The 13,300-nt window shown below is 44.3% G+C and overlaps 1 protein-coding gene across 1 annotated transcript in view; it reads right to left on the bottom strand.

Annotated features, from left to right (window-relative positions):
• Positions 1–13,300, bottom strand: part of fam13a (family with sequence similarity 13 member A) — a 96,285-nt gene that overhangs the window by 72,202 nt on the left and 10,783 nt on the right. The window contains 2 exon segments of the mRNA XM_046327475.1: positions 6,095–6,304; positions 9,493–9,703. Coding sequence (XP_046183431.1) covers positions 6,095–6,304; positions 9,493–9,703 — 421 coding nt within the window.

The raw sequence follows: 13,300 nt of genomic DNA, 5'->3' as shown, positions 1-13,300 counted from the left end.
ACACACAGAGAGCGGGAACATTCAGATCACCCTCCACCTCTCTGGGGGGCATAAAATAGATCCTGTCCAAATGTTTTCCTTCTTTCTGTCATATCTATCGTTCTATCATTCCGATGGGGATGCATCTTTTGGCCATTGCATCTACCCCATCTTTTTGTCATTCATTGATTTGTCATTAAATGGCATAGCAGTCAGGCGTCCTTTGTCCTCGTCTTGTCCCGTGTATATATATATATATATATTTACATCTTTCTTCGCATATCTTTTATATATTTTATTTTCCAAAAACTCAACTTCAAAACAATCTCCTGCAACCCGCCTCACCAATTCAAAAAAATAAGTATTATTTACCTCAAATCTGAAATCCACAATAGAAGCTAGCCAGAAGCTAGCCAGTTTACTGGCTAACGTTAGTATTCAGCTAACCACGGTTTGTGGTCATCAGCTATCCTTTAGCTCGAAAATCTATCGCCAGTTTTGTGCAACGCGACTCAGACCAGAACATACAGGACCTATTTTTCTCTCCATATCCCCGGATTTCAATCGCAGGCTCTGGACATTTACACCTGGAACTCGCAGCAAGATAGCTGCTATCAGTGTGACTATTGGCTTACGTCGATCCCGGAGCAAACATCAATTATTCCAGAGCTAGCCAGCTGAAGAGTTTCATCAGCCACTCCTGGGCTACAATCACCTATCCGGACCCGTTTTACTGCCGATGCGGAGCCCCACTTGGCCTTCACGACTGGACTACTGACGTTTTCTGCCCGAGGGAGGTCTATCAGTCAATTTTTCTTCGGTCACTATAACTATATCTATTTTGCCATTTGGATTGATCACCTCTACCACACGGAACTCCACTAATCTACCGACGGAAACGCACGAGGTAGGCTAAAAACAGACCTCCATCCTATGCTAGCTTGCTACCGATGGCACGGCTAGCTGTCTAAATCGCCTTTACCCCAACCAACCTCACTACTCACTGGACCCTGATGATCACTCGGCTAAGCATGCCTCTCCTTAATGTCAATATGCCTTGTCCATTGCTGTTCTGGTTAGTGTTTATTGGCTTATTTCACTGTAGAGCCTCTAGCCCTGCTCATTATACCTTATCGAACCTTTCAGTTCCACCACCCACACATGCGATGACATCACCTGGTTTCAATGATGTTTCTAGAGACAATATCTCTCTCATCATCACTCAATACCTAGGTTTACCTCCACTGTATTCACATCCTACCATACCTTTGTCTGTACATTATACCTTGAAGCTATTTTATCGCCTCCAGAAACCTTTTACTCTCTGTCCCGGACGTTCTAGAAGACCAATTCTCAGTTTTTAGCCGTACCCTTATTCTACTCCTCATCTGGTGATGTAGAGGTGAATCCAGGCCCTGCAGTGCCTAGCTCCACTCCTATTCCCCAGGCGCTCTCTTTTGATGACCTGTATAACCGTAATAGCCTTGGTTTCATGCATGTTAACATTAGAAGCCTCCTCCCTAAGTTTGTTTTATTCACTGCTTTAGCACACTCTGCCAACCCGTATGTTCTAGCCGTGTCTGAATCCTGGCTTAAGGAAGACCACCAAAAATTCTGAAATCTCCATCCCTAACAACAACATTTTCAGACAAGATAGAATGGCCATAGTGGGCGGTGTTGTAATCTAATCTACTACAAAGATAGCCTGCAGAGTTCTGTCCTACTATCCAGGTCTGTACCCAAACAATTTGAACTTCTACTTTTAAAAAGTCCACCTCTCTAAAAACAAGTCTCTCACTGTTGCCGCCTGCTATAGACCACCCTCTGCCCCCAGCTGTGCTCTGGACACCATATGTGAACTGATTGCCCCCCAACTATCTTCAGAGCTCGTGCTGCTAGGCAACCTAAACTGGAACATGCTTAACATCCCAGCCATCCTACAATCTAAGCTTGAAGCCCTCAATCTCACACAAATTATCAATGAACCTACCAGGTACCACCCCAAAGCCGTAAACACGGGCACCCTCATAGATATCATCCTAACCAACTTTCCCTCTAAATACACCTCTGCTGTTTTAAACCAAGATCTCAGCAATCACTGCCTCATTGCCTGCATCTGTAATGGGTCAGCGGTCAAATGACCTCCACTCATCACTGTCAAACGCTCCCTGAAACACTTCAGCGAGCAGGCCTTTCTAATCGACCTGGCCGGGGTATCCTGGAAGGATATTGATCTCATCCCGTCAGTTTTTTTAAATGCATAAGCATGCCCCATTCAAGAAATTTAGAACCAGGAACACATATAGCCCTTGGTTCTTTCCAGACCTGACTGCCCTTAACCAACACAAAAACATCCTATGGCATTCTGCATTAGCATCGAACATCCCCCGTGATATGCAACTTTTCAGGGAAGCTAAAAACCAATATACACAGGCAGTTAGAAAATCCAAGACTAGCTTTTTCAAGCAGAAATTTGATTCCTGCAACACAAACTCAAAAAAACTCTGGGACACTGTAAAGTCCATGAAGAATAAGAAAACCTCCTCCCAGTTGCCCGGTCAACAGCACTGCACCCCCCACATCAATTCGCCCAAGCCTTCCCCATTTCTCCTTCTCCCAAATCCAGTCAGCTCATGTTCTGAAAGAGCTGCAAAATCTGGACCCCTACAAATCAGCCAGGCTAGACAATCTGGACCCTTTCTTTCTAAAATTATCTGCAGAAATTGTTGCAACCCCTATTACTAGCCTGTTCATACTCTCTTTCGTGTCATCTGAGATTCCCAAAGATTGGAAAGCAGCTGCTACAGACCTATATCTATATCTATCCTACCCTGCCTGTCTAAGGTCCTCGAAAGCCAAGTCAACAAACAGATTACCTACCATTTGGAATCCCACCATACCTTCTCCGCTATGCGATCTGGTTTCAGAGCTTGTCATGGGTGCACCTCAGCCACGCTCAAGGTCCTAAACGATATCTTAACCGCCATCGATAAGAAAAAATACTGTGCAGCCGTATTCATTGACCTGGCCAAGGCTTTGGACTCTGTCAATCACCACATCCTCATCGGCAGACTCGATAGCCTTGGTTTCTCAAATGATTGCCTCGCCTGGTTCACCAACTACTTCTCTAATAGAGTTCAGTGTGTCAAATCGGAGGGCCTGTTGTCCGGGCCTCTGGCAGTCTATGGGGGTGCCACAGGGTTCAATTCTTGAACCGACTCTTCTCTGTATACATCAATGATGTCGCTCTTGCTGCTGGTGAGTCTCTGATCCACCTCTACGCAGACTACACCATTCTGTATACTTCTGGCCCTTCTTTGGACACTGTGTTAACAACCCTCCAGTCGAGCTACAATGCCATACAACTCTCCTTCCGTGGCCTCCAATTGCTCTTAAATACAAGTAAAACTAAATGCATGCTCTTCAACCGATCACTGCCTGCACCTGCCCGCCCGTGCAAAATCACTACTCTGGACGGTTCTGACTTAGTATATGTGGACAACTACAAATACCTAGGTGTCTGGTTAGACTGTAAACTCTCCTTCCAGACTCACATCAAACATCTCCAATCAAAAGTTAAATCTAGAATTGGCTTCCTATTTCGCAACGAAGCATCCTTCACTCATGCTGCCAAACATACCCTTGTAAAACTGACCATCCTACCGATCCTCGACTTTGGCGATGTCATATATAAAATAGCCTCCAATACCCTACTCAATAAATTGGATGCAGTCTATCACAGTGCCATCCGTTTTGTCACCAAAGCCCCATATACGACCCACCACTGCGACCTGTACGCTCTCGTTGGCTGGCCCTCGATTCATACTCGTCGCCAAACCCACTGGCTCCAGGTCATCTACAAGACCCTGCTAGGTAAAGTCCCCCCTTATCTCAGCTCGCTGGTCACCATAGCAGCACCCACCTGTAGCACACGCTCCAGCAGGTATATCTCTCTGGTCACCCCCAAAACCAATTCTTCCTTTGGCCGCCTCTCCTTCCAGTTCTCTGCTGCCAATGACTGGAACGAACTACATAAATCTCTGAAACTGGAAACACATCTCCCTCACTAGCGTTAAGCACCAGCTTTCAGAGCAGCTCACAGAATACTGCACCTGTAAGTAAACCATCTATAATTTAGCCCAAACAACTACCTCTCCCCCTACTGTTATTTATTTATTTATTTATTTATTTAGCACCCCATTATTTATAATAATAATAATAATATATGCCATTTAGCAGACGCTTTTATCCAAAGCGACTTACAGTCATCTCTCTCTACTTTGCACATTCTTCCACTGCAAATCTACCATTCCAGTGTTTCACTTGTTATATTGTATTTACTTCGCCACCATGGCCTTTTTTGGTTGCCTTTTTTGCCTTCTCACTTAATTTGCTCACATTGTATATATGCTTATTTTTCTACTGTATTATTGACTGTATGTTTGTTTTACTCCATGTGTAACTCTATGTTGTTGTATGTGTTGAACTGCTTTACTTTATCTTGGCCAAGTCGCAATTGTAAATAAGAACTTGTTCTCAACTTGCCTACCGGGTTAAATAAAGGTGAAATCAAATCAAAATTAAATGGTCACGCCCTGACCTTTGAGATCCTTTTTATTCTCTATTTGGTTAGGTCAGGGTGTGACTAGGGTGGGCAATCTATGTTTTATATTTCTTTGTTGGCTGGGTATGGTTCCCAATCAGAGGCAGCTGTCTATCATTGTCTCTGATTGGGGATCATACTTAGGCAGCACTGCTTCTTCATTGACTTGTACCCAGCCAGGCCCACACTCTCTTAATGCATCCTCTGGCACCAAGCCATGACAAATATTCCTATTCATCCAAAACGTTTATAATATACACTCTCTGTCATCTCTGACAACCACAAGTCACTTTGAACCAAAACACAGTCTATGCCCCAAATGGCACCCTATTCCCTATATAGTGCACTACTTTTGACCAGAGCAATTTGACCAAAACAGAGATTATGTCAAAAGTAGTGCACTACATATGGAATATAGAACTGGTTGGAACAATTTGGAACAGGGACTAGATTCCCTTCCTTCATCCAGCTTGAACTAGATCATCATGGAGGTGAGTTAAGACCAGAGTAAGGCCAGTACAGTCTGTGACGGGCATGGGACTGGCTTGACCTTATATGGACTTATAATATACACTGTAAGGACTGAGGAGTCTGAAGAAGGACTCTGAGCTGAAGCCAATGCATCCCCTGTCTCTCTGCCTTTCCACTGCCTGAGTCAGTGAATGTCTGTCTGTCTGTCTGTCTGTCTGTCTGTCTGTCTGTCTGTCTGTCTGTCTGTCTGTCTGTCTGTCTGTCTGTCTGTCTGTCTGTCTGTCTGTCTGTCTGTCTGTCTGTCTGTCTGTCTGTCTGTCTGTCTGTCTGTCTGTCTGTCTGTCCTCCTTGTCTCTGTGGGGAGTCTGTCTGTCTGTCTGTCTGTCTGTGACATACAGTCCCGTGGCCCAGACACTTCCTCTGTGTTAAAGGTAAACTCCTGTCTCCTGCACAGTGTAAGGGCCAGCCAGTGACCCATGCAGACAAGTAAACATAGCCTGTTTTCAGCGAATCAGAAGTCAGAACCGTGATCTGGATACGTAGAACATTGGCGAAGAGCTGCAGGATTTATAGGTGGGATTGGGAAATGGTTTAGGGCGTGTGCCAACTTGTATTCTTAGCTGTAGATTGTTCTGATAGTATATCTGTAGAAGAACGATAACACTGATTACACTGGTGTGGTATGTAGTATCTGGTCACGATGGAAGCACCACTTGAGAATGATTATGCTGCTTAATGATAATGACTGTGTCATTACCGTTCATTGGTGACCTCGACACCATGGTTAAGGGAATGATCACTGATGTGAGAATGGGAATACAGTACATGGTATGATAGCCCACTTCTCTAGTCATATGACTATCACAATTCTAATGTTGTGAATGGAGACAGTCATGGTCAAAGACCCTAAAGAAGAGCACTGTTGACAGACTATGATCAAATCGGTCATCATTATCTGACAATTATGCCCCAAAGGACAAGTTCCTTCACAGTTTAAAGACACATGCACATTGTATTATTCCAAACAGTAACATTTCTCACCCTGGTGCTGCTTTATAAGGGCAGGCTGTACGGTGGAGTCTACCAGGCCTTCTGGCAGGTCCCTGAGGTACTGTTTGAACAAGCTGGCCACTGTACACACATCCGCCTCAACCAGGAAGTCCACGTCCTCACCGTTCTCCAGCCGCTGTTTCAGCCCCTCCACCGCCCGTACATTACCGTTGACCCTGAACAGACCCTCATGATGAAGAGCTGGGGAGAGAAGAGAGGGGCGAGATGGAGGGATGTGGAGGATGGGAAATGATGGCAGGTGGAGAGAGGGGTAGAGAAGCACAGTGAAAGGTGACGAGGGACAGGGATGGCGAGAGTAAAGTAAGAGGGGGAATGTGGAAGGAATAGAAAAGAAGATGCAAACAGATAGAATGCATGAGGAGACAAGATGGAGAGGTTGGGGGAGTAACCAGACAAAGGAGAGGTTGGGGGAGTAAGGGTCAAAGGAGAGGTTGGGGGAGTAACCAGACAAAGGAGAGGTTGGGGAGAAACCAGACAAAGGAGAGGTTGGGGGAGAAACCAGACAAAAGATTGGTTGGGGGAGTAACCAGACAAAGGACAGGTTGGGGGAGTAACCAGACAAAGGAGAGGTTGGGGGAGTAAGGGTAAAAGGAGAGGTTGGGGGAGTAACCAGACAAAGGAGAGGTTGGGGAGAAACCAGACAAAGGAGAGGTTGGGGGAGAAACCAGACAAAAGATTGGTTGGGGGAGTAACCAGACAAAGGACAGGTTGGGGGAGTACCCAGACAAAGGACAGGTTGGGGGAGTACCCAGACAAAGGAGAGGTTGGGGGATAAACCAGACAAAGGAGAGGTTGGGGGATAAACCAGACAAAGGAGAGGTTGGGGGATAAACCAGACAAAGGAGAGGTTGGGGGAGTAACCAGACAAAGGAGAGGTTGGGGGATAAACCAGACAAAGGAGAGGTTGGGGGAGTACCCAGACAAAGGAGAGGTTGGGGAGGAGAACAAGAGAGGGACAGTCACTCTCTTCTACTGATGGCAGAATGTTTGTTTTATGTTTCTTGGACACCTAATTAAGACATTACTCTACCCCAGGGCTCTCCAACCCTGTTCCTGGAGCGCTATCCTCCTGTAGGTTTTCACTCCAACCCTGTTCCTGGAGAGCTACCCTCCTGTAGGTTAACTCCAACCCTGTTCCTGGAGAGCTACCCTCCTGTAGGTTAACTCCAACCCTGTTCCTGGAGAGACACCCTCCTGTAGGTTAACTCCAACCCTGTTCCGGGAGAGATACCCTCCTGTAGGTTAACTCCAACCCTGTTTCTGGAGAGACACCCTCCTGTATGTTAACTCCAACCCTGTTCCTGGAGAGATACCCTCCTGTAGGTTTTAAATCCAACCCTGTTCCTGGAGAGCTACCCTCCTGTAGGTTAACTCTAACCCTGTTCCTGGAGAGACACCCTCCTGTAGGTTTTCACTCCAACCCTAGTTGTAACTCACCTGATTCAGTTTATCAACCAGCTAATTATTAGAATCAGGTGCGTTAGATTAGGGTTGGAGCAAAAACCTACAGGATGCAGTATCTCTTCAGGAACAGGGTTGGAGATCCCTGCTCTCCCCCATGGTAAACAGTGTGCACACTATATCCAGTAACATAACACAACCATACCAATCCCAGATATTGACAGGGAGTGGAACCTTTCATGGTCAACTTGGAGAGTCTCTCTGTATCACTGAACATTGCTGCACACACACTGGTGACAAAGGGTCAAGTTGATGCGTGACAATAATGAATGCATTCATTTGGTGGGTGCTTATATTTGTCCTATTTCACAAATGTACAAGTGTGTTTTATATGCATGTGTGAATTAGAAAGGACTTTTTTTGCATATCCCAGCTCCCCCTGAGACACCCTCGGAGGGGGGTCACAGCTAGGGTCAACCATTATCAACAGTGACCCTGGAGCAAGTAGGGTTAAGTGCCTTGCTCCTCACATCAACAGATGTTTCACCTTGTCGGTGCTAGGATTTGAACTAGTGACCTTTCGGTTACTGGGCGAACGCACTAACCACGCGCTACCAGCCGCTGCAGCCATGTGAGTTATACTTTATTAAATTGGACAGCAGTTTCTGGAATTACACGGCATTAAGCGTTGCTCTGCTGTTGTTGTGAACAGTCTACAGGGCCACATGCAGTTGTCTAACGTTGCAGACAGAAATGCCATGACGTGATTCCTTATTCTACATGTCAGAAAGGCATTTTTGCTGTACATACTGTAGCATATTTTTCTGAACGTTCCAAAACGTTGCACATCCTACCGAATGCTACCAGACCTGTGGGCTGCAATGGCAACACTGCAGAGAACAAATCCTTTAAACCAGAGATTGAAATGTAATTAAGGAACGCTCGTTACAGGCACATTTACTATTACCTAACTAAAACTGTCAAATGTAAAAAATAAATAAACAAAAATAGTTACCAAAAAACAATACCCTCTGTCTTTATCCACATGGCATGTGCTCCTGTCTCCCTCCTATTTCCTAATCACAACGATGCGTAACCTGAATAGTCTGATTATTCAACCACACTCACAAATAAAGAACTATGTGCAAGGCCCAATGTATGATGTGGGTGTGCTGAGTTTGTGAGAGGGCGTCATGTGGTTATGAAGAGGACATCCTACTGCTGTATCATAGAACTACGCTGACCTCTAGTGGGGACACAAGGGAATTACTACTAGAAGGGCTAAATAGACCATTTGATATCAAGATGAGAGTACAGAACAAACCAAGGATAAGTCTATCAATGTGGTTTTACACAACACAAAGCCTACAGTTGGCAGTCCAATAAGTAATGACATGGTCTTTTCATAATAGGAAGATAAATAAAAAATTAGGTGTTATAAATTATTAAATGAGTCTTGTGGCAAAGGTACAGTGGATGTTAAAATGTAACACATGATTTTGCATTGAGATGACTTATACAAAGCGTAACTAGCCAGTGAATACAGTGACTTTGGACTGAGGGCCAACACTATCATTGTTAACCTTGTGTTGTCTTGACAGCAATCAGGTGGGTTATTGACTCAATGCCAGAGAAAGATAGCTGTGGTCATAGATACAGTATAAAGCAGTTCTATATCTACGGATGTGGCTATCACAGTAGCAGCTATCACTCCCGTCTATTTACAGTGGATTTCAAGTTGATCAAATCTAGGAAAACAAGTCAGAAAAAAAATTATCGTATTAACTTGTTTGTTAATAATAACAAGTTAGTCTTCGCTAACAAAATCGAGCCATCCCTACAACTACTTCAGAATCAAAATGGGTGCAGAATGACCATTAGAAAATGACTGTGTATAGAAACATTAAAGACCGTCCTATCCCCGTATCTGCTCCCCCCCCCCTTGACCCCCAACCTCCTCAGCTCACCATGTTCTCGGAGGAACTCTACCATGCTCCGCACCACCAGGGGCACGCCATCCTTCACGAGGCCCAGCTCCCTGAGCTCCAGCAGGGACACGCCGAACAGCCTACCGCCCCTGGCCTCCACTCCTCGAGGTCCCCTGGAGGTCCCCCTCAGCATGGGCAACTGGACCATCTTCTTCATGTCTTGCTTGATCTGTACCGCAGCCTTGTTGTGCTGGAGATAGGAACACAGCAGAGAGCAGCAGTCAGCAACGGGTACTACTGGTACTGTGGGCACTGCCATGTCCGGCACCTCCATAGGGGCTGGGGATGCCCTCTTCTGCCTTGGCACGGGCACAGAGTCAGTTAGTGTGTGGAAGGGATGGAGGGACCCTTTGGAAAGGGCCACACACACACAAGCCGACACACAGAGAAGTTGGGAGAGAGTTAGTGTTGGGAGAAGAGAAGGGAAAGGGGAGGGGTTTGGGCTGTGTACCGGTTGCTACGACAAGGCTTTGGTTACCATGCACACCTGTGGCTGAGGGGAGGGGTGAAGACCGAGGCAAGCAGTGAGTGAGAAGAGAGCTGGTATGCACACACAAACACACGCACACAAACACACGCACACACACACACACACACACACACACACACACACACACACACACACACACACACACACACACACACACACACACACACACACACACACACACACACACACACACACACACACACACACACACACACACACACACACACACACACACACACACACACACACACACACTGAAGTGGACTGCAAGCTGGGCTTGACAGCTTGGGATATATTGATAGAAAGGAAAGAGGCTGGAAATTCATCTGTTGTCAAGAGTCTGTTTACTTTCTACATTATACATGTAGAGCATGCATTAAGTCATAGGGTAAACCATAGAAACAGAATTCATTCTGTGGGGTTCTATGGGGTCAACACTCCCTGACTTAAAGGCGTTATTTTACATTTACATTTACATTTAAGTCATTTAGCAGACGCTCTTATCCAGAGCGACTTACATTTTCCTGTGTTTTATTCAGTGCCTTCAGAAAGCATTCATACCTCTCCATTTTATATTCAGGCTGTGACCAAAACACAATGTGGAATAAGTCAAGGAGTGTGAATACTTTCTGAAGGCACTATATTTACTATGTTGTGCACACGTTCCTTTAAAAAATACATAATCTATGAATGAATTAGTTGTGTACACATTTTAAAACAGTTTGGGGAACTATAATGTCAATATAAATGGAACTGAAACTCAAGCATGCAAGAGATAGTAATAACAGGTACATGTTGTTATCAGTGGCTATACATTGGTTATACAGTGGCTATACAGTGGCTATACAGTGGTTATACAGTGGCTATACAGTGGCTATACAGTGGCTATACAGTGGTTATACAGTGGCTATACAGTGGCTATACAGTGGTTATACAGTGGTTATACAGTGGCTATACAGTGGTTATACAGTGGTTATACCGTGGCTATACATTGGTTATACAGTGGCTATACAGTGGTTATACAGTGGTTATACCGTGACTATACATTGGTTATACAGTGGCTATACATTGGTTATACAGTGGCTATACATTGGTTATACAGTGGCTATACATTGGTTATACACTGGTTATACCGCGGCTATACAGTGGTTATACAGTGGCTATACAGTGGTTATACCGTGGCTATACAGTGGTTATACAGTGGCTATACATTGTTATACAGTGGCTATACATTGGTTATACAGTGGCTATACAGTGGTTATACAGTGGCTATACAGTGGTTATACAGTGGCTATACAGTGGTTATACAGTGACTATACATTGTTATACAGTGGCTATACAGTGGTTATACCGTGGCTATTCATTGGTTATACAGTGGCTATACAGTGGTTATACAGTGGCTATACAGTGGTTACACATTGGTTATACAGTGGCTATACAGTGGGTATACAGTGGCTATACAGCTGTTATACAGTGACTATACAGTGGCTATACAGTGGTTATACCGTGGCTATACATTGGTTATACAGTGGCTATACAGTAGTTATACAGTGGTTATACAGTGGCTATACAGTGGTTATACAGTGGCTATACAGTGGCTATACATTGGTTATACAGTGGCTATACAGTGGTTATACAGTGGGTATACAGTGGCTATACAGCTGTTATACAGTGGCTATACAGTGGCTATACAGTGGTTATACCGTGGCTATACATTGGTTATACAGTGGCTATACAGTGGTTATACATTGGTTATACAGTGGCTATACAGTAGTTATACAGTGGCTATACAGTGGTTATACAGTGGCTATACATTGGTTATACAGTGGTTATACAGTGGCTATACAGTGGCTATACAGTGGCTATACAGCTATTATACAGTGGCTATACAGTGGTTATACAGTGGCTATACATTGGTTATACAGTGGCTATACATTGGTTATACAGTGGCTATACATTGGTTATACAGTGGCTATACATTGGTTATACAGTGGCTATACAGTGGTTATACAGTGGCTATACAGTGGTTATACAGTGGCTATACAGTGGTTACACATTGGTTATACAGTGGCTATACAGTGGCTATACAGCTGTTATACAGTAGCTATACAGTGGCTATACAGTGGTTATACCGTGGCTATACATTGGTTATACAGTGACTATACAGTAGTTATACAGTGGCTATACAGTGGTTATACAGTGGCTATACAGTAGTTATACAGTGGCTATACATTGGTTTTACAGTGGCTATACAGTGGCTATACAGTGGTTATACAGTGGCTATACAGTGGTTATATGGTGGCTATACAGTGGTTATACAGTGGCTATACAGTGGTTATACAGTGGCTATACAGTGGTTATACAGTGGTTATTCAGTGGTTATTCAGTGGCTATACATTGGTTATACAGTGGCTATACAGTGGTTATACATTGGTTATACAGTGTCTATACAGTGGCTATACAGTGGTTATACATTGGTTATACAGTGGCTATACATTGGTTATACAGTGGCTATACAGTGGTTATACAGTGGCTATACATTGGTTATACAGTGGCTATACAGTGGTTATTCAGTGGCTATACATTGGTTATACAGTGGCTATACAGTGTCTATACAGTGGTGATACAGTGGTTATTCAGTGGCTATACAGTGGTTATACATTGGTTATACAGTGGCTATACATTGGTTATACAGTGGCTATACAGTGGTTATACAGTGGCTATACAGTGGTTATACAGTGGTTATACAATGGCTATACAGTAGTTATACAGTGGCTATACAGTGGTTATACAGTGGCTATACATTGGTTATACAGTGGCTAAACAGTGAGACGAAAACTCATTTTCTAAATACCCATGTTAACCCATCATCCTCTGAGTGCAAACGATGTAAGCTTCTCATATAGAGTTGACCTGGCACACACACACACACACACACACACACACACACACACACACACACACACACACACACACACACACACACACACACACACACACACACACACACACACACACACACACACACACACACACACACACACCTGTTACTGTGAGATAGATTAGGCCTTGTGTATACAGAGTGTGTTTACATGTGTGTGTGTGTGTGTGTGTATTTGCATCAGCTGTTGGCTATCTATTATGACCCTCTAAACTTGCCACCTGTTCTAACTCACACTCACCTCACACTCCTTTCATAGGATCAGATTACTGATAGTACCGTGTAAACTCTTAGTTTAAGAGTTAGTTAGACTAACTAAGTGTGACATTAGCACACGCGTGTAACACATTTGTTGA

The sequence above is a fragment of the Oncorhynchus gorbuscha genome, linkage group LG24 (genome assembly GCF_021184085.1).
Source record: "Oncorhynchus gorbuscha isolate QuinsamMale2020 ecotype Even-year linkage group LG24, OgorEven_v1.0, whole genome shotgun sequence".
In the NCBI taxonomy this organism is placed as follows: domain Eukaryota; kingdom Metazoa; phylum Chordata; class Actinopteri; order Salmoniformes; family Salmonidae; genus Oncorhynchus; species Oncorhynchus gorbuscha.
The sequence above is the reverse complement of the archived record's forward strand: the minus strand, read 5'-3'. Positions and strand labels throughout refer to the sequence as shown.